General features: G+C 49.5%; 1 protein-coding gene across 2 annotated transcripts in view; it reads left to right on the top strand.

Annotated features, from left to right (window-relative positions):
- LOC142272118 (uncharacterized) overlaps positions 1-19,504 on the top strand; it is a 31,495-nt gene extending 11,991 nt beyond the window's left edge. Inside the window, exons 4-7 of one of the 2 annotated variants that reach the window (XM_075332500.1) lie at positions 2,092-2,181; positions 2,269-2,382; positions 10,903-11,001; positions 16,671-19,504. In XM_075332500.1, the coding sequence (XP_075188615.1) occupies positions 2,092-2,181; positions 2,269-2,382; positions 10,903-11,001; positions 16,671-16,870 (503 nt within the window). In that variant the 3' untranslated portion in view covers positions 16,871-19,504. Of the gene's footprint in view, positions 1-2,091; positions 2,182-2,268; positions 2,383-10,902; positions 11,002-16,670 lie in introns of those variants that run through there. The other variant, XM_075332499.1, reaches the window with a different exon arrangement.
- Positions 19,505-20,260: the final 756 nt, after the last annotated feature.

A 20,260-nucleotide genomic window follows, 5' to 3' on the forward strand; every position in this document is an offset into this window, starting at 1 on the left:
AGGTCTTTGTATATGTAAAGTCTCAGATCTGTGACTGTGGTAAGCCATGTCCACATACTAGCTGGCAGTGATTTATATCATGGACATTCAGTGCAAAACGATATTTGCTGGGCAGCTCATGGTTTGTTATAGTGTATCAGTGTGTACTACGATCCTGCACAAGGTACGGCCCTAGACCTTGCAGGCCTTGGGCTCTGCCCCCGGCCCCCGGCCTTGGGCTCTGCCCCCGGCCCCCGGCCTTGGGCTCTGCCCCCGGCCTTGGGCTCTGCCCCCGGCCCCCGGCCTTGGGCTCTGCCCCCGGCCCCCGGCCTTGGGCTCTGCCCCCGGCCCCCGGCCTTGGGCTCTGCCCCCGGCCTTGGGCTCTGCCCCCGGCCCCCGGCCTTGGGCTCTGCCCCCGGCCCCCGGCCTTGGGCTCTGCCCCCGGCCCCCGGCCTTGGGCTCTGCCCCCGGCCCCCGGCCTTGGGCTCTGCCCCCGGCCTTGGGCTCTGCCCCCGGCCTTGGGCTCTGCCCCCGGCCTTGGGCTCTGCCCCCGGCCTTGGGCTCTGCCCCCGGCCTTGGGCTCTGCCCCCGGCCTTGGGCTCTGCCCCCGGCCTTGGGCTCTGCCCCCGGCCTTGGGCTCTGCCCCCGGCCTTGGGCTCGGCCCCCGGCCTTGGGCTCTGCCCCCGGCCCCCGGCCTTGGGCTCTGCCCCCGGCCCCCGGCCTTGGGCTCTGCCCCCGGCCCCCGGCCTTGGGCTCTGCCCCCGGCCCCCGGCCTTGGGCTCTGCCCCCGGCCCCCGGCCTTGGGCTCTGCCCCCGGCCCCCGGCCTTGGGCTCTGCCCCCGGCCCCCGGCCTTGGGCTCTGCCCCCGGCCTTGGGCTCTGCCCCCGGCCTTGGGCTCTGCCCCCGGCCTTGGGCTCTGCCCCCGGCCCGGCCCTGGACCCTTACAGCAAATAAGAACAAATCTCCCCTTTATACTAATACTGCTGTCTCAGATAAGAATGTCACTTTCCCTTTAAGTGACAGCAGACACTTTCCTAATTAATGAGGCATAAGTGTCTCTACCCATGCAACTACATTTCTTTGTTGGAGCCAAGTTGCTGCAGATTTTGATGAACCTTCAGGTATTGATGGTACATTTTAGAAATATAATAAAAGCAAAATCCTCAAACTCTTTGGTTGTGGAGCCACAAGTCCCAGCTATAATCCTTAGTTCTCTGTAGCTACTCACTCCTTGATGTAACAGTATCGGAAGTCACACAGGAGTACCAGCTTATGGCTGCAGCATCCAGATGTGTGGGGACATGGATGGCAGGTGCCTCCTCTGTGAAAGTGCAGCTACTGGTAGAAAATAGGAATAAAGTAAATTTTCTCCTGATAGCTGGATTTTAAATACTGTGCCCAGGCACCTTTCTAAGGGGTACTTTACACGCTGCGACATTGCTAGCGATGTCGAGCGCGATAGCACCCGCCCCTGTCGCTCGTGCCACATTTGATCGCTGCCGTAGCGAACATTATCGCTATGGCAGCATCACATGCACATACCTGGTCAGCGACGTTGTTGTGACCGCTGAACAATCCCTCCCTTAAGGGGGAGGAGTGTTCGGTGTCACTAAGCGGCCGGCCAATAAATAGGAGCGGAGGGGCGGAGATCAGTGGGACGTAACATCCCGCTCACCTCCTCTCTTCCGCATTGCCGGTGGACGCAGGTAAGGAGATATTTGTCGTTCCTGCGGTGTCACATAGCGATGTGTGCTGTTGCAGGAATGACTAACAACATTGTACCGGTGGCAGCAGCGATATTAAGGAAAGTAGCGACGTGTCACCGATCACCGTTTTGGAACGGTTTTGCGATCGTTGATCGTTGCTCCTTGGTGTCACACGCTGCGATGTCGCTACCGGCGCCGGATGTGCGTCACTAACGACGTGACCCCGACGATATATCGGTAGCGATGTCGCAGCGTGTAAAGCCCCCCTTACACTCTTAACCAGCATATTAACCCTATATCTGCAGATACATATCTTTGTCAGACAGGACAGGTTGTCTTTAGGTAATATTGGCAAATTAAGAAAATTAAAATATTCAGATTGAAATTTCGCCTCTGTATTTTGCAGGATACCTACCGGATTGTCTTCTAACCCTTTCTCCCATCAGTGTCTTCAGGAGCATGTGTGCTTGTTGCACTTGTAGTGCATTTTATGATGGTAAGGATTTACATTGTTATACTTCCACCTTATAAAGACGTTCCTAGAAATGCCCGGCCCTGTATAAACGTATTTTCTCCTGTTTAGATGATGACCTGAGCCCCAGATGTCGGAGGATCACTTGCTATTTGAGCTGTGGCTTCACGTCGCTGATTCAGCTGCTGTTTGCTCTCGTTGTTGGAATTTTGTACTTTAAAAGTGGTGAGTGTCCACAGACAGCGGGGCAACACAACAAACTTATTGCTAGTTCATCTGTGCTGCAAAATGTTTTCATCCTGTGTTTGTATTTATGTGCTAGTTGCTTCAATCCATCATATCTACTTCCCCCTGTGATGCCCTGGCCCCCAGGGGTCACAGGTAACACAACATCACACCTCATACACACCCCCACACCCCTGTAGGACACAACCGTCACCCGAAAGGGAGACCTGATGCCTCCCTCAGGGCAGGTAGAGCACACCAGGTGGGCGGAGTCAGGCGGAAAGGCACGCCCACCGAGGAGACTACTGTCCTGAGGCAGGAAGTTCAGTAAGCAGTGTAGTACAGACAGTGAAAGTGGCAGGAGGTGTCACAGCTGAGCACACACGTCAGGCAGGCAGACGGTAGTGGCCATCTGCAGTCGTCCCGGTAGACAACAGGCGGAACCGTAGGGACCGGCTTTGGGTTGGAGCCCGCTGACCCTGAACCGGAGAGTCAAACGTTTTACTGGAGCACCGAGTACTGGGTACTCAGACCCCGTCCTAGCTCAGAACCCACCGAGTATAAGCAAATTGACTGATTGCTGGCTGGACCTCAAGGGTTCATCCACACCCAGGTCCCGTCAGAAGGCAACAGCCCACCGTCCCGAGTGAGAGCCACCGCCAAGGGCCAAACGCCCTAAGGGCCAGCGCCTGCGGGCAACAGAGGTCTCCTTCAGCAGCCAAAACGCGAGGAGCGGGCTACCACTGCCCAGGCAGGGGAGCCGAACACACAGCACAGGTGCAAGGGAAAAGTAGCCACCACCAACCCCACAGGGGACACCGGCAGCTGTCTGCGGGACCCGATCTTCACCGAACTTTGGTTTACCAGTTACTCTGAGTGTGAATAACTGTGAGTACATCAGTGCCACCCGGGCACAGCACCGCAGCGCGGCGCCTTGCACCGCGACCCCCTCAGCAACGCCCGTCCCCTCACCACCGGGCCCCGGGACACACCGCCCCTGCCCACGGAGGGGCTAACACCAAGGCTGCGCCACAACACCGTCCCCCGGGAGCCCCACAATCTTCCGCAGCTGTGGTGCATCACCTCACCACGACCCGTGGGTGGCGTCACGACTCACCCAGCCACCTCGCGGCCTTCCCGGCTGCGCACCCCCTACCCGACACTGCCAGTCCAGCTAACAGAGCGACGTGGCCCCCGGTCCGGAGGCGCTCGAGCCACCGACAACCCGAGCCCGGACCCGAGCGGCTCTGCCAGCAGAGCAGCCGAGCCCCCAGGGCGGTACACCCCTACACTCCATCTGTATCTTTGCCTCTCTCCTCCCCTCCCCAAGGTCAGCTCACCTTCTTCATCCATATCAGGCCGTCTCTCCTCCACATGTACAGCTCACATTCTCCATCCATATCAGGCCCTCTGTCCTCTTCTCTCCAACCGTTACACTGATGCCTCCATCGTGTGCCAGTCATGGCACTGGTTGCCAATCTACTACAGAGTACAATATCAACTTATTACTCTCACCTACAAAAGCCCTCTACAGGTCTGCATCACCTACATCTCCTCACTCATCTTTGTATATCACCTTCCTACCCTCTCCACAGTGCTGCTCCGCCCTACGTCTCATCCTCATCTGTCCATCACCCTACTCGTTGTCCCCAAAATTCTACAATGCCCTACATCCACCACCTACCCGTCCTCTCCACAGTTCTGCAACCACCTACATCTCTTCATCTCTATCACCCTAGCCATCCTTTCCACAGTTGTGTCGCGGGCGGCGGGGCGCTGCACTCCCTCACGCTCTGGCCCGGCGCTGATGCTGCTGCTCGGTGGCTCGAGCGATGGGCCGGATCCGGGGACTCGAGCGGCGCTCCTCGCCCGTGAGTGAAAAGGGGGAAGTTGGTTTAGGTAATGGAGTCTGTGACGCCACCCACGGTGTGTGGTGAAGGTGGGCACCACCTGGTGACAGGGATCCCGGGAGCGTTGGTAGGGAGCAGCCGAGGTGTTAATTTCCCCCTCCGTGGGTAGGGGTTGGTGGTCCCGGAGCCCGGTGTGGTGACGGGGGAGGCAGGATGGGCCAGGTGCAAGGTTGCAGGGACAGCGTGGCGCGGTGCCTGATGGCGCAGGTGTACTCACTCAGAAAATGACATGCAAAGTCTCCGGTAAACCAAACTGCTGGATGGACTGGTCCCGCAGCCGGCTGCAGTGTTCCTCTCCCCGGACAGGTGATGGCGGCTGTCTTTCCCTGCACCCTGTGTACTGTTCGACCACGCTGGGTTCCCAGCGGTGGTCCGCTCCCTGGCTTGTTGGCGCCAAAGGAGCCCGTTTGCCCGCAGGCGCTGGCCCTCGGATTTTTAGACTCTGACGGTAGCAGTTATCCTCACTGTGCGGACGGTTGCCTTCTACCGGGACTTTGGTAGTTAGGGGACCCTTGGGGTTCCTGTCACTCGGGTTTTGACTAATTTCCGGTGACTCAAAGCCTAGTCGGGGTCCGATGGCCCTGCCTGTGTGTGCTGGCTTCACTTCATTCCACGGTTCGGTACCGGCGGACCACCGCCCGACCCCGGTCCTACGGTGTCACATCGGTCCACCTCTCCTGCAGACGGCCACCACCGTCTGCCAATTTTGCTGTGTGTGCCTGGGCTCCAACCCAGACACCTCCAGTAGCTCCTCTCACGTTCAACTCCTCACTCTGTCTAACTACTGTTCCTGCCTCCAGGACTGTGAACTCCTCAGTGGGTGGGGCCAACTGCTTGGCTCCACCCCACCTGGTGTAGACATCAGTTCCTGGAGGGAGGCAACAAGGGTTTGTGTCTGGCTAATGGACCTGTCTTGGGGTGTGTTGGTGTCTTACCTGTGACAACCTGGCTTGTCCAGGGCGCCACATTCCCCTTTGGTAAAATGCAGACCGTCCGCGGGCTGCCCGTCCATCACCGGTTTTATTTTTGAACTGCAAAAAAGTAAAAACATGTAAACTGTAAACATTTTAAATATATGCATACTTTTTAGGTCACTTGAACGTTTCACATAAAAAAACATTTTTAATAACGGACGGACGGATGTCTTCCGCTCTCCCACCCAAGCAACCTAGCCCTGATGCTGCCCCTAAGTGGGCAGCACCCCTTGACCCCAGTCCAGGTTTAGGCTGCCCGAACGGGTACGGTAACTTGCACCCGACTGTCACTTCAGGGGCCCCCACGTCCAAGGGGGACCCCTGACCCCCGGAGGATCGCCACCGGTTCCGGTAGTGGCGGGCCTGGGCCAACACTTTCCTCCAGGCCCATCCTCCAAATCAGCCTCTCCGGAGGCGGCAACGGAAAACCTTGCCCATCAACATATTTACAATCCCACAAGTTCGTGGGCGGCCTGCAAGTTCACGGCCTTGTCCATAAGGAGTTCCTTATGAAACGGTGGGGGTTAAATAACGGGGACAACTCCAGTCCCAACGGGGACTGTTCCTTTCTTACGGTTATTAGGTGAGGTACTCGGCTGATTCAGTCTCACAACGGTAACAGTACTGATTTACTCACATAACGGTGCTAAGGGTCCCAACGGGGAACAACTTTTCTATTTAACTCCAGGCGCTTGGGATGGCTACCACCGCAGGGGGTCGCCCTGGCCAGGTACCGACCAGTACATCGGGTTCTCCTCCCACTTGCTACACATCCCATAGCCATGAACCGCCATCGGGATCGGCGGCGGGGGCAGCGGCCTCGAGACCTCCTCTGCCATCGACTGCACCGCCTCGGGCCGCCCCCGCTGCGGCGGCACCGGGTTCCGACTCCCACTCACTCATGGCTGGCTCCGGAGTTTGTGTAGCCTGGTCGCGGCACGGTTGCGGTGGCCCCCTGCTCGCGGCCCACACCACCGCAACCATCCTGAGCACCTCCGCCATCCAATCCATCAGCTGCTGCAGGCTCTGCGCCCTCGCTTTCAGGCTGAACCGGCCCAACTCCCGCTACAGCCAAGCAGCGGTCCCGACGGGGAGCTCTCCTGGACCGCAGTCTTCAAAGGCTACTCCTCCCCGGCTTCTTCCGGGCCCCGCCACTCCAGCGGCGGGTGCCCCTGCATGCCAGCCCGAGGACGCCGCCATTCCTCCATCCGCCCCCCCTTGGTACTTTCTTAGCACTTCCTCCTTCGGGGGCGGGGCCCCAGGTTTCGCGCCTCCACTGCTCGGGAAGACGCTCGAGCGGGATAATCCTCGCGCCCAAGATGGCGGATTCTGAAATTTTTCGGCGGGACTACAAGGCACTTCTAACAGCCGGTAGAACGGTAAGATCCTGTTTGTGACGCCAAGTTTGTCGCGGGCGGCGGGGCGCTGCGCTCCCTCACGCTCGGGTCCGGCACTGATGCTGCTGCTCGGTGGCTCGAGCGATGGGCCGGATCCGGGGACTCGAGCGGCGCTCCTCGCCCGTGAGTGAAAAGGGGGAAGTTGGTTTAGGGAATGGAGTCCGTGACTCCACCCACGGTGTGTGGTGAAGGTGGGCACCACCGCTGCTGGTGACAGGGGATCCCGGGAGTGTTGGTAGGGAGCAGCCGAGGTGTTATTTTCCCCCTCTGTGGGTAGGGGTTGGTGGTCCCGGGGCCCGGTGTGGTGACTGGGGAGGCAGGATGGGCCAGGTGCAGGGTTGCAGGGACAGCGCGGCGCGGTGCCAGATGGCGCAGGTGTACTCACTCAGGCAATGACATGCAAAGTCTCCGGTAAACCAAACGGCTGGATGGACTGGTCCCGCAGCCGGCTGCAGTGTTCCTCTCCCCGGACAGGTGATGGCGGCTGTCTTTCCCTGCACCCTGTGTACTGTTCGACCACGCTGGGTTCCCAGCGGTGGTCCGCTCCCTGGCTTGTTGGCGCCAAAGGAGCCAGTTTGCCCACAGGCGCTGGCCCTTGGATTTTTAGCCTCTGGCGGTAGCTGTTATCCCCACTGTGCGGACGGTTGCCTTCTACCGTGACTTTGGTAGTTAGGGGACCCTTGGGGTTCCTGTCACTCTCGGGTTTTGACTAATTTCCGGCGACTCCAAGCCTAGTCTGGGTCCGATGGCCCTGCCTGTGTGTGCTGGCTTCACTTCGTTCCACGGTTCGGTACCGGCGGGCCACCGCCTGACTCCGGTCCTACGGTGTCACGTCAGTCCACCTCTCCTGCAGACGGCCACCACAGTCTGCCAACCTTGCTGTCAGTGCCTGGGCTCCAACCCAGACACCTCCAGTAACTCCTCTCACGTTCAACTCCTCACTCTATCTAACTACTGTTCCTGCCTCCAGGACTGTGAACTCCTCAGTGGGTGGGGCCAACCGCTTGGCTCCACCCCACCTGGTTTGGACATCAGCCCCTGGAGGGAGGCAACAAGGGTTTGTGTCTGGCTAATGGACCAAAATTCTACAATGCCGTACATCTACCACCTACCCGTCCTCTCCACAATTCTGCACCGCCTTACATCTCTTCTTCATCTCTATCACCCTACCCATCCTCTCCACAGTTCTGCACTCCCCTACATCTTGACCACATTGCTGTCTATCACCCTACCCATAAAAAAAAAATCTGGCACATCCTGTATGGTTAAATAAAAAAAAAAGTATCTTCTTCTTTATTCAAAACAGACAACATTTTAAAACATGGTGCTGAAGCGCACACACCACATGACCCGGACGTGTTTCCAACGCCCACAGCGTCATTAGTCATAAGATGGCACAATACATTACAGATGAGTATTTAAAGCCACAAGCAACCAATCAAAATGACACAATTTGCATAAAACACAAAGAAAGAAAAAGCAAAATACGTATGGAAAAGAAAAAAAACTTTGTTTAATCTTCTCCAAATTTTTTTTTTTTTTTGTTACACGGTTTGAAGAGTATTTTTCAAAAAAAATGTAGTAATAAAGATCTATCCTTTTGATTTAAAGCCTATGTGAAAATTTTGTTTTATTTTTTTAAAGTCCAATGAAGTTTTGTGAACTGAGACAATGTCTCGCAGCCCCCGAGTATGAAGAATTTGCGTTTGAAATATTTGAAACATGCTCTGCAGTGGTTTGTTGTGTGTGGTTTTTTTTTTTTTTTTTTTTTTTTTTTTTTTTTTTTTTTATAGTGCGTCCTATATATTTCACCCTACAGCTAGAACATTTTATACAATAGACAACATGATGGAATTCACAGTTCATAAAGGACATTATATGATACATTGTAATATCTGGAGTTTGAAAAGACATTTTATTTTTATTCATTTTATTTTCTGCCAATTTGCAAACATCGCAGCGGCTTCCCCCACCCCCTTTCTACCTGTAAATTACGGACACAGACAACCAGTTTTTTTATTTTTTCTTTTTTTTTCTGAATCATTGTTGCAAAAAAGGCCGGGTGTTACCAAGGGAAACTCCTCGTCGTGCAACTATTCTACAACCCCCTGATATAATATGAACGAGAGAAGAATCTTGATTAACCACCGGTAGATATTTGAGGATTATGTGTTTGATTTTATTATACTGGGCACTATATGCTGTGGAAAAGGAGTTTCCCTTGGTAACACCCAGGGGCGTACATAGAAATCATGGGGCCCCATAGCAGAATTTCTAATAGGGCCCCCCCCCAATAAATAAATAAACAATAATAATATTTGAAGAAGCATACAATTAGGTCCAGAAATCTTTGGCCAGTGACACAATTTTCGCGAGTTGGGCTCTGCATGCCACCACATTGGATTTGAAATGAAACCTCTACAACAGAATTCAAGTGCAGATTGTAACGTTTAATTTGAAGGTTTGAACAAAAATATCTGATAGAAATTGTAGGAATTGTCACATTTCTTTACAAACACTCCACATTTTAGGAGGTCAAAAGTAATTGGACAAATAAACCAAACCCAAACAAAATATTTTTATTTTCAATATTTTGTTGCGAATCCTTTGGAGGCAATCACTGCCTTAAGTCTGGAACCCATGGACATCAACAAACGCTGGGTTTCCTCCTTCTTAATGCTTTGCCAGGCCTTTTACAGCCGCAGCCTTCAGGTCTTGCTTGTTTGTGGGTCTTTCCGTCTTAAGTCTGGATTTGAGCAAGTGAAATGCATGCTCAATTGGGTTAAGATCTGGGGATTGACTTGGCCATTGCAGAATGTTCCACTTTTTTGCACTCATGAACTCCTGGGTAGCTTTGGCTGTATGCTTGGGGTCATTGTCCATCTGTACTATGAAGCGCCGTCCGATCAACTTTGCGGCATTTGGCTGAATCTGGGCTGAAAGTATATCCCGGTACACTTCAGAATTCATCCGGCTACTCTTGTCTGCTGTTATGTCATCAATAAACACAAGTGACCCAGTGCCATTGAAAGCCATGCATGCCCATGCCATCACGTTGCCTCCACCATGTTTTACAGAGGATGTGGTGTGCCTTGGATCATGTGCCGTTCCCTTTCTTCTCCAAACTTTTTTCTTCCCATCATTCTGGTACAGGTTGATCTTGGTCTCATCTGTCCATAGAATACTTTTCCAGAACTGAGCTGGCTTCATGAGGTGTTTTTCAGCAAATTTAACTCTGGCCTGTCTATTTTTGGAATTGATGAATGGTTTGCATCTAGATGTGAACCCTTTGTATTTACTTTCATGGAGTCTTCTCTTTACTGTTGACTTAGAGACAGATACACCTACTTCACTGAGAGTGTTCTGGACTTCAGTTGATGTTGTGAACGGGTTCTTCTTCACCAAAGAAAGTATGCGGCGATCATCCACCACTGTTGTCATCCGTGGATGCCCAGGCCTTTTTGAGTTCCCAAGCTCACCAGTCAATTCCTTTTTTCTCAGAATGTACCCGGCTGTTGATTTTGCTACTCCAGGCATGTCTGCTATCTCTCTGATGGATTTTTTCTTTTTTTTCAGCTTCACCTCAATTGAGAGTTCCTTAGACCGCATGTTGTCTGGTCACAGCAACAGCTTCCAAATGCAAAACCACACACCTGTAATCAACCCCAGACCTTTTAACTACTTCATTGATTACAGGTTAACGAGGGAGACGCCTTCAGAGTTAATTGCAGCCCTTAGAGTCCCTTGTCCAATTACTTTTGGTCCCTTGAAAAAGAGGAGGCTATGCATTACAGAGCTATGATTCCTAAACCCTTTCTCCGATTTGTATGTGAAAACTCTCATATTGCAGCTGGGAGTGTGCACTTTCAGCCCATATTATATATATATAATTGTATTTCTGAACATGTTTTTGTAAACAGCTAAAATAACAAAACTTGTGTCACTGTCCAAATATTTCTGGACCTAACTGTATACCATTAGCGTTAAAGCACTGGCCATTCCAGATATCATTGAATCTATGGGGCAGAGTCTCGCTTCTTCCCAGTACTGTATACTGACATACACACATATACAGTATATACATACACTTATACATGATCTGGACCCGAATCTTCTTGGTTCTTCCAGAGCTGGAAATTCATATTCTGTATTATACCCATCAGTTCAGATATTTTTTTTTTTTTTTCCTTCAAGGGATCCAATAATCTTGACCTCTGATTACCTCATGTTATTTTTCAGACGTCTTCTTGGGAGGAGAATCCCCCGGTTTTGGTTATTTCTTCCTGTCACTCTTCCTTTCTATGGTTTTGAGAGCTGGATCCATCACCATTATCTACTGTAAGTGCAATCCTTTATACCAGGGTGTTACTGCTGCGAGTACGAGGGGTATAGTCTGTGAGAGCAGAGCCGCCATATCTAGCTCAGCCGAGTATGAGACACTTTGACACCCTCTCAGTTGATACAATCTTCAGCACTGTGTACAATGGTGCCAAGAATTTTTTTTGTTCTTTTTGAAAGGGGAAAGGGGGATCCTTTCAAATCCAATAACATATTAGTCAAAATTCTCCTGGTTCTGTGAATTTCAGGAAAATAATCTCAAATTCGATTACTCTGCTCATCTCTTGTAAAAATACATTTTGGTGGACTGCTTCTTTAGAGGCAAGTAGTGATGGGCGAAACCCCCCGATGGTTGTGATCGGGGAGACTCGCCCGAATGTTTTGTAATGTTTGGGTTCTGAGAGAACACGATCTTGGGCTTTACAGTTATGTGATGGGGCGGGCTGTAAAATAAAGAATATCGTTAATAATAAACACTGTCATTATACTTACTGGTCCTGCAGACTCTGTCTCCCGCTGCTTCTGCCCTCCCGGTAACCACCGCTGATGATAGAACCATATGTGATGTCATAGCCATGTGACCAGTCACGTGTGAATGTTGTATTATCTCATTAGCTACAGACTGCTCACACAACTATGACGTCATGCAAGGTCCCGTGCTGTCAGTGGATAGGGATGGACGAGCATACTCGCCGGTCCTCGGTGCTCGCCCGATCATCTCAGTACTCTGTGAGTGCTGAGTACCGGCGAGATGCTCGACACATGCTCTTCAACCCCTCCCTGCAGGTCGACACTCTTTACAGAGTGAGCTCACATGCAGGGATTGGCTTTAACACACTAATACCACAGCCAGTGAATAGCGGCGCTGGGAATCAGGTGATCAGAGATCACCAGGGCCGGATTATAGGTGGGGCAGGCGGGGCTTCAGCCCCGGGGCCCCCACCAAAAGAGCTTCCAAGGGGGCCCCCACCACCAGGGCCATACTTGCCACCCGTCAGCAATTTTTTTTCTTTTCTTCACACCCGCTCCCCCTCCGTAAAGACAGTTTAAATCAGCTGTGTTTTGGGGAGGGGGGGGAGCACCTACATTTATTTGTATTTGCGTCTCTAAGACGCAAAAACAAACTGCGGGCGCAGGACGCTGATTGACCTCGGAAGTACCATCGCCTGTACTTCCGGGGTCAGAGGTGTGCCTGCTCCCTGCTCTGCTGCGGCGTCCAATGCTGCGGACGTCACAGCAGGACGCCGCGGACGTCACAGCAGGACGCCGCGGAGGAGAAGACCCACGCGCGCGGCCGCGGAGGAGAAGACCCACGCGCGCGGCCGCGGAGGAGAAGACCCACGCGCGCGGCCGCGGAGGAGAAGACCCACGCGCGCGGCCGCGGAGGAGAAGACCCACGCGCGCGGCCGCGGCCTATACCGGAGCAGCAGGGGGATGGCATCAGAGCAGGTAGGGGCAGAGCTGAAGAAAGATGTGTGGTGTGATGCAGAGCTGTGTGTGTGTGTGAAGCAGAGCTGAAGAAAGATGTGTGGTGTGATGCAGAGCTGTGTGTGTGTGTGTGTGTGTGTGTGTGTGTGAAGCAGAGCTGTGTGTGTGTGTGAAGCAGAGCCGTGTGTGAAGCAGAGCTGTGTGTGTGTGTGTGAAGCAGAGCTGAAGAAAGATGTGTGGTGTGATGCAGAGCTGTGTGTGTGTGTGTGAAGCAGAGCTGAAGAAAGATGTGTGGTGTGAAGCAGAGCTGTGTGTGTGTGTGTGTGAAGCAGAGCTGTGTGTGTGTGTGAAGCAGAGCCGTGTGTGAAGCAGAGCCGTGTGTGAAGCAGAGCCGTGTGTGAAGCAGAGCCGTGTGTGTGTGTGAAGCAGAGCCGCCTGTGAAGCAGAGCTGTGTGTGTGTGTGAAGCAGAGCTGAAGAAAGGTGTGGTGTGAAGCAGAGCTGTGTGTGTGTGTGTGTGTGTGTGTGAAGCAGAGCTGAAGAAAGATGTGTGGTGTGAAGCAGAGCTGTGTGTGTGTGTGTGTGTGTGTGTGTGTGTGTGTGTGTGTGTGTGTGTGTGTGAAGCAGAGCTGTGTGTGTGTGTGTGAAGCAGAGCTGAAGAAAGATGTGTGTGTGTGTGAAGCAGAGCTGTGTGTGTGTGAAGCAGAGCTGAAGAAAGATGTGTGTGTGTGTGTGTGAAGCAGAGCTGTGTGTGTGTGTGTGAAGCAGAGCTGAAGAAAGATGTGTGGTGTGAAGCAGAGCTGTGTGTGTGTATATATGAATCAGAGAAGTCTGTGCGGCCCCCCCAGAACTATGGGTCCCCCAGAGCGCTAAGCCACCCATCCCAGTAATGTGTACGCCACCAGAGCTGTTTGCCACTCCAGTAACGTCTATGCCCCCCCCAGTAATGTCTATGCCCCCTTCCCCTCCTGTAATGTATATATTGTAGGCCCCAGCGCCTCCTGTTATGTATATACAGCAGTGCTGTGTCAGTGTGCATGGTGTGCAGTCATGTCGGTTATTGATGGCCATCATGCAACACAGCCATATGTCCTAGAGGAGCTGGAAACAAGCGGGGGAGGTGAGTGATGCTGCTTGTGACTTCTCCATATTAACACCTGTAATGCGTCTGTGTCTGCATGTATGTCAGTGTATATGACTGTCCATATATTTGTCTGTTTAAATGTATGTTTGTGAATTTGTCTTCAAATATGTATGTGTATGTGCGTGTCTGCATGTGGATGGGGCCCACTGAGACTCTACCGGGGACCACAAAAACCTGGAGCCGGCCCTGGCTGCCTTAACATTGGGATCAATTAAAAAATATGTGAGTAACTCTACTTTCTGTGTATAAGTGATGGCTGTGAGTGATCCTGGACTGTGTCTGTATTGTACTGTGTGTATAAGTGACAGCTGTGAGTGATCCTGGACTGTATCTGTATTGTACTGTGTGTATATGTGACGGCTGTGAGTGATCCTGGACTGTATCTGTATTGTACTGTGTGTATAAGTGATAGCTGTGAGTGATCCTGGACTGTATCTGTATTGTACTGTGTGTATAAGTGACGGCTGTGAGTGATCCTGGACTGTATCTGTATTGTACTGTGTATAAGTGACGGCTGTGAGTGATCCTGGACTGTATCTGTATTGTAGTACTGTAAATCTGAATGTGGCAGAACAGGATAAGATACATGTTCATTGGATTTATATCTAAATGCTACAGTTCGTGCTCTACTGTTATGGCTAAAAATGGTAACGTTTATGGGGCCCCCACCAGATTTTCTGCCCAGGGGCCCCCACCAACCTTAATCCGGCCCTGGAGATCACCATTGCTATAGTAACCCGCTCGTTAGGTTACTGTGACACGGTGACGTCACCACTTACCAACCCGCAGCCTCTGCTCACTCATTGAGTGATTAGACAGCACGGGGAGAAGAAGCATTCTTCCCGTTCTTTCTGATATAGCAGAGCTAGATCGGTGACAGAAGTCCAGGATCGTGGAGAGGTGAGAGGGAGTAATAAAGATGGAGTCCGTGTAATAAAAATGGTGTGTCTGTGTAGTTATTTCTAATAAAGTATTTTTTCTCTGTGTGTTGTCTTTTTTTTTTTTTTTTTTGGAGATTCTTAATGGCCAGGTCAAACTTGGCCTGACATTAAGAATCTCAGGCTTAATACTAGCTGATAAAACAAAGCTGGTATTAACCCCTTATTACCCAGCGTGCCACCCACCACCAGGGCCGCTGGTGGAGTTGGCTTCTATGAAAGCGCCATTTTCTTTGGCGGCTGCGGACTGCAATTCACAGCGGGGGGGGGGGGGGGAGCAAAAAGTTTGGGCCACCCTGCGCTGCGGATTCCAATCCCCAGCTGCCTAGTTGTACCTGGCTGGACACACAAATTGGGTGAAGCCCACGTCATTTTTTTTTTTTTTTATTTATTATTATTTCATTAAATAATTAAAACGAGGGCTTCCCAATATTTTTGGTTCCCAGCCGGGTACAAATAGGCAGCTAGGGGATGGGGGCAGCCCATACCTGCCTACTGTACCTGGCTAGCATACAAAAATATGGCAAAGCCCCGCATTTTTTTTTATTTTTTTTTTTTTTAAATAACTAAAAAGAAATGGGCTTCCCTGTATTTTGATTGCCAGTCAGGTAAAGCCAGGCAGCTGGGAGCTGGTGGGATTCTTGGCTGCCCGCAACTGTCCCTGGAAATGGCGAATTGTTTTTTTTAGCACCATTTCCAAGTGCTTTACCCGGCTCGACCAGTGGCCCTGATGGCGGTGGCATGCTGGGTAATAAAGGGGTTAATACCAGCTTTGTATTCTCAGATGGTATTAAGCCCGAAATTCATTGTCACACCAAATTAGACATTAGACATGACCACCATAAATTTCTAGTAAACAGTAAAAAAAATAAAAAAAAAAAAAAACAGAGAAAAAAATGTATTAGGAATAAAAAAAAAAAACCATTTACAGACTCAATCTTTATTATAAAAAAAACTCCTTAGTCTGACGTAATCCACAGGGACAGTAATGTCAACTCTGCTTCATCACTGTGCACAGACAGTGTCTATACAGAGTGAGAAGCAAAGCGTGCCATGTCAGCTCTGCTACATCGCTCTGTACAGAGCGAACGATGTAGCAGAGCTGACAGTGAGGGTATGATTGCACTTGCATTGCATCACCCCACTCTCAGGACAGGAGCGCCTCAGTTGTGGAAACAAACGCTGCTGACCCGCTGCTGTCGGGAGATTGTGCGCCGCGATGCAACAATCGTATCATGGCGCACCAGGTCCTTTGATGACATCATAGTCACGTGACCAGTCTGTAGTCAATGAAATAATACAACATGCACACCTGACTGATCACATGGCATGATGACACGGAAGGTCCTTAAGTCATTCTGGTTACCGGGAGGACACAGCAATGATTGGACGGAAGCGGAAGTGGCCGGGAGACAGAATCTGCAGGACTCATCGCGGCTCCTGTAAGTATAATCATAATGTTTTTTTAATAATTGTGCTTTTTTTTTTTTTTTTTTTTTTTTTTTTTTTTTTTTTTACAGCCCCTGGACGCGAACTGTAACTTTAACTTCGTGAAAGCTCGTGTTTGGGATCGTGTGCACGAACACCATGTGTTTGGTACAGACCCCAAAATTTACAGTTTGGGTTCGCCCATCCCTAGAGGCAAGTTCACACAAGGATATAGAAAATCTTTCATATTTCCATCCCGAAAACTCAGCCTTTTATGTCTCGCTTGCATTCTAAATGCAATCTGCTTTTTACACTAGCCATTTTTAATAAATTGACGATATTATTTACAGTTTCCGGTGTTACAGAAGTGCAATGTATCCATAAAAAACAGGATGCCATATGGAGCCTCAGTGTAGCATCTATTTGTTAGTGCACCCCTAGACTTTTCACATGCAGATTTTGTCATTGAAAAAAAAAAATGCTTATCTGCTCTGCTCCTTTGAGTAACATTGGTTTGAGTGCTGTCCGTGTATTTGCGGACAACACTAGGACCGAAAATGCATTTATGTGAACGATCCCTTACTGTGATATGCTGGGAGTCGCCTGATCCTGCAGTTACTTTCATCACATCTCTGTCTGGTGTGAGGACCAATTTAACATGGTTGGATTTGTACATTTCTTTTTGGATGTAACGGTGCATTTAAATTTTTATTTTATTTCATGTTTTTTTCAGGTTACAAAAATAAATTTACACTGATTTCCCAAGAAGATCCTACAGAAATGCCTGGTGACCCCCCAAAAGATCCTACAAAAACAACTGTCAAACTCCAAGAAGATCCTACAACACCCGGAGAACCCCAAGACAATCCTACGAAAACACATGATGATCTCCAAGAAGATCCTACAGAAACGCCTGGTGACCCTCAAAAATAAACATCCATGAAAAAGTGTAGTACTGTAGGATCCTGGTATGGTGCTGACAACAGCTGGTGCGCACACACTGCCGAGCACTGATGTACAACTGACCTGCTGAGAACAATCATATGGACCCCCTCAAGTTTTCCAAGTATTTTATGTAACACAATATTTATAGCCCCCCCCCCAGCCAATGAGAGTGCAGAGTCCGGCCTTAAAACCAGCATCAAAAGAATTCATGGAACGATTCTTATTTTAAAATTATTGAAAGTCACAGGAAATAAAATCTGAACTGATTGTGGAGGCAGAAAACTATTATGATCAGATTTAGCGGGTGGTAATTGTTTATTTAATCTATAGTGCCCCTGCTGGATGGAGGAAGTATTGTATGCTGCTGTGTAATGCATGAATAAGCTTGGTCCTCCAGAGGCAGCACTGTTTTTACCTCCAAATATTCTTACTGAGACAGTGATATCCTTCACACAAAGTGATCTATTGTGGATTAGGCCCCCTTCACACGTGTAAAACACGAATGTGCTACACCGGTACCAGTGACATCAGTGTTTTCCATCTGAGTGTCATCCATGTTTTCCATCAGTGTTTTCCATCAGGGTGTCAAAGTGCCACAAAAAAGTGCACTATAATGCGGTCTTCGCAAACCTCTCCAACATGATGGACCCCCAATAGCTGATCCTTTTCCCTCCAATTCAAGGCCACAGTGAGAAGGACAAATAGCCTCCCCTAGCCAAAGTCAAGGGAAACCCAATCTTACTTAGCATCTGCCTGAGTTTCCCACCCAAGCGAGAACAGGTAGCCATTGACTGTTAGCTCTCCTCACAAGAGAAAAGAGTCAGGGGAAGCGGGACCTGATGGCCACACACTTCCCCCTAAACCTGAGAGGAACGCATAAAGGAACACACTGACAAATCCTTGTAATGGGTGGACACACCATGAAACAAATGTAAAAATACTGACTGGACTTTCATGCAGGAATAAATAAAACTCCCTATCCTAGCCAGAAGGCCTATAAAACGGTGTGTGCTCCAATAAGAATGATGTAGGTGCTAATACAAAATGTGCCAACACTTAAATGGGTTTCCAAGGCCCAGTGAGTTAGGGCACCCCAGTATCGCCAATTCCACGGCACTTCGGGACATCAATCTTACCCAGCCTGATAGGCTAAATCCTGGGGGCCATTCTTTGCACTGGATGACTATATAATCCACTCGGTGTACCAACAAATGTACCAAAGCCAGTATCCATAATGTATCAATCTACTAAATTGATCCGCTCTCATAGGCCGCCTTTTTGAAAGGTAATACACTTGACCTTAGCCAGAAGGCTGAAAAAATGGATGTATTGGAAGCACGGACATGTGAAGGGGGCCACCCATTGGACATATCTACTCTGTAAGTAAATGTTCAACAGACTGATGAGCCTTGACTTACAATATTCAGCTAAACAGGGTGCTTTCCAAAGTATAAAGACCTCCATCTGATTCAGAGTTCCTGCCCTCAGAGAGTAGAGTTAGAGACCTCTGATGGACGTCTAGGGTTTGATCATGTCTACTATGGAGATATTCCGAGCAATGCATCCTGGGAAAAAGGTATGCAAATTACCTCTAATCTGGCAGGATGAAGGCAGCTCTCTAGGGCCATCTACAGGGAAGCCTTGGCAGCAACAAACCTCAAATTAATGTTATACAAATGTGAAATTAATTCTAAAACCACCCAGACAGCGACAAGCGAATGTGCCCCACCCCCGCGGTACTGCTGCTATGACTGTATACCTCGACTCCACCTATATTATTAACTACATTTTGGACTGTATGTATTTCTATCACCCTCTCAATACTAGAACTACCAGTATTCTCTGTCATTCTCTTCCCAACTTAAAAAATTACAAAAATTTCCAAACTGTTTCTGATTGACTCTCCAAGACAGGAGACAAACTCTAGCACAGCGCCACCTATTGGAAGTAGCGATCCTAAAAGTTAAATCTGGCAAATTGGGATTCTGATCTGGCTATATATCCTAAGTTATTTGTAAAGGATTGTTAAAAATCCACATTTAACTTTTAGGATCGCTACTTCCAATAGGTGGCGCTGCGCTACAGTTTGTCTCCTGTCTTGGAGAGTCAATTTGAATATTTTGCAGAGGGGCATGGCAGCTATAAGTACCCTTACTTTACTTGCAACCAGACTGGTTTGCGAAGTCTCCATAAGGAGAATAGTGTTCCCCCGTGGTCCCACAAACTGTTTCTGATCATTTCCCTGATCAGTAGCAATTAATAGCACTTTAGCGTTTTGTAATATTATTATATTACCCCATTTATTTATACAGTTGTTTTGTTGCATTTTTTTCATAATTTTTTTATTTTTTTACTTTTTCTATATTTTTTTTAGATTTTTACTGCTAACCAAACAGTTTTTTTTTTTTATAAATTATTTGTATTTTATAGAATTTTTCCATTCGCTTTCTTATGCATGTAGTTAGAATAACGATCCAGCATACAACTCACACTGCACTTTCTATATTGTATTTAATGGTTTCGCAAATGTATTTGATATATATATACAGTATATATTACTACTTTTTAGATCAGCGATATCTTTTAAGAGTTATTTATATGATATTTTGTACTGTATATGAATAAAGTGTGAATATAAATGTGCCTCCTGGATCCTGTGTGGGGTTTTTTCTATAATCCTGGCTCAGATTAGCATCTCTTAGGAGGGGCGGTTTTACATGACGAATCGGCTGAGATATCAGACAACAGGACTAACATACCTGTTACTATGGCTGTCCTGCTCATGCGTTGCAGGCAATATACATAAAGCCCTGGGGATTGGTATTTTTGTCCCAATCCTGTAGGCAGTAGCATTGAAGAGGAGAAGACTGAGTTGCCCGCCCCTGAGGATCCATGAGGCAGTATCTAGTCAATAATATTTCTAGTGTGCCATGTAATGACTTCCATGGTTCTGTCAGGAATAAGGGAAGCACCAGCAAGTACCGCAACAAACGATGCACAGAGAACACAATACAATGGTGGGCCCTAGTGCTGGCCCTGGTGGTACTCACCTGAGACTGTTCCCTGCACTCCCTAACATCCCTGTATGGGTTCTTTCCCCAGGCACTGATCACATGCCTAGGTCCTTGCTTGCCCTGAACTAGCCCTGGCTAGTGAAAAGGCGGGCGAGAGTGCTAGTCTCACCACTGCACTAATAAAACACTCCAAGCAAATCCAATGCAGTTAACATAACACCACAGCTGCATTTGTCACAAAACTTCAGCTTCTTACAGAAACTGTCTCCTTCCAAAGAGGACAACTTGGATATAAGAATATATAAACTGCATCAGATGTTAAAACATGAGACTATGTATAGAAAAGCGGAGTGGCCACAAAGAG

The sequence above is a fragment of the Anomaloglossus baeobatrachus genome, chromosome 1 (assembly GCF_048569485.1).
Source record: "Anomaloglossus baeobatrachus isolate aAnoBae1 chromosome 1, aAnoBae1.hap1, whole genome shotgun sequence".
Classification (NCBI taxonomy): domain Eukaryota; kingdom Metazoa; phylum Chordata; class Amphibia; order Anura; family Aromobatidae; genus Anomaloglossus; species Anomaloglossus baeobatrachus.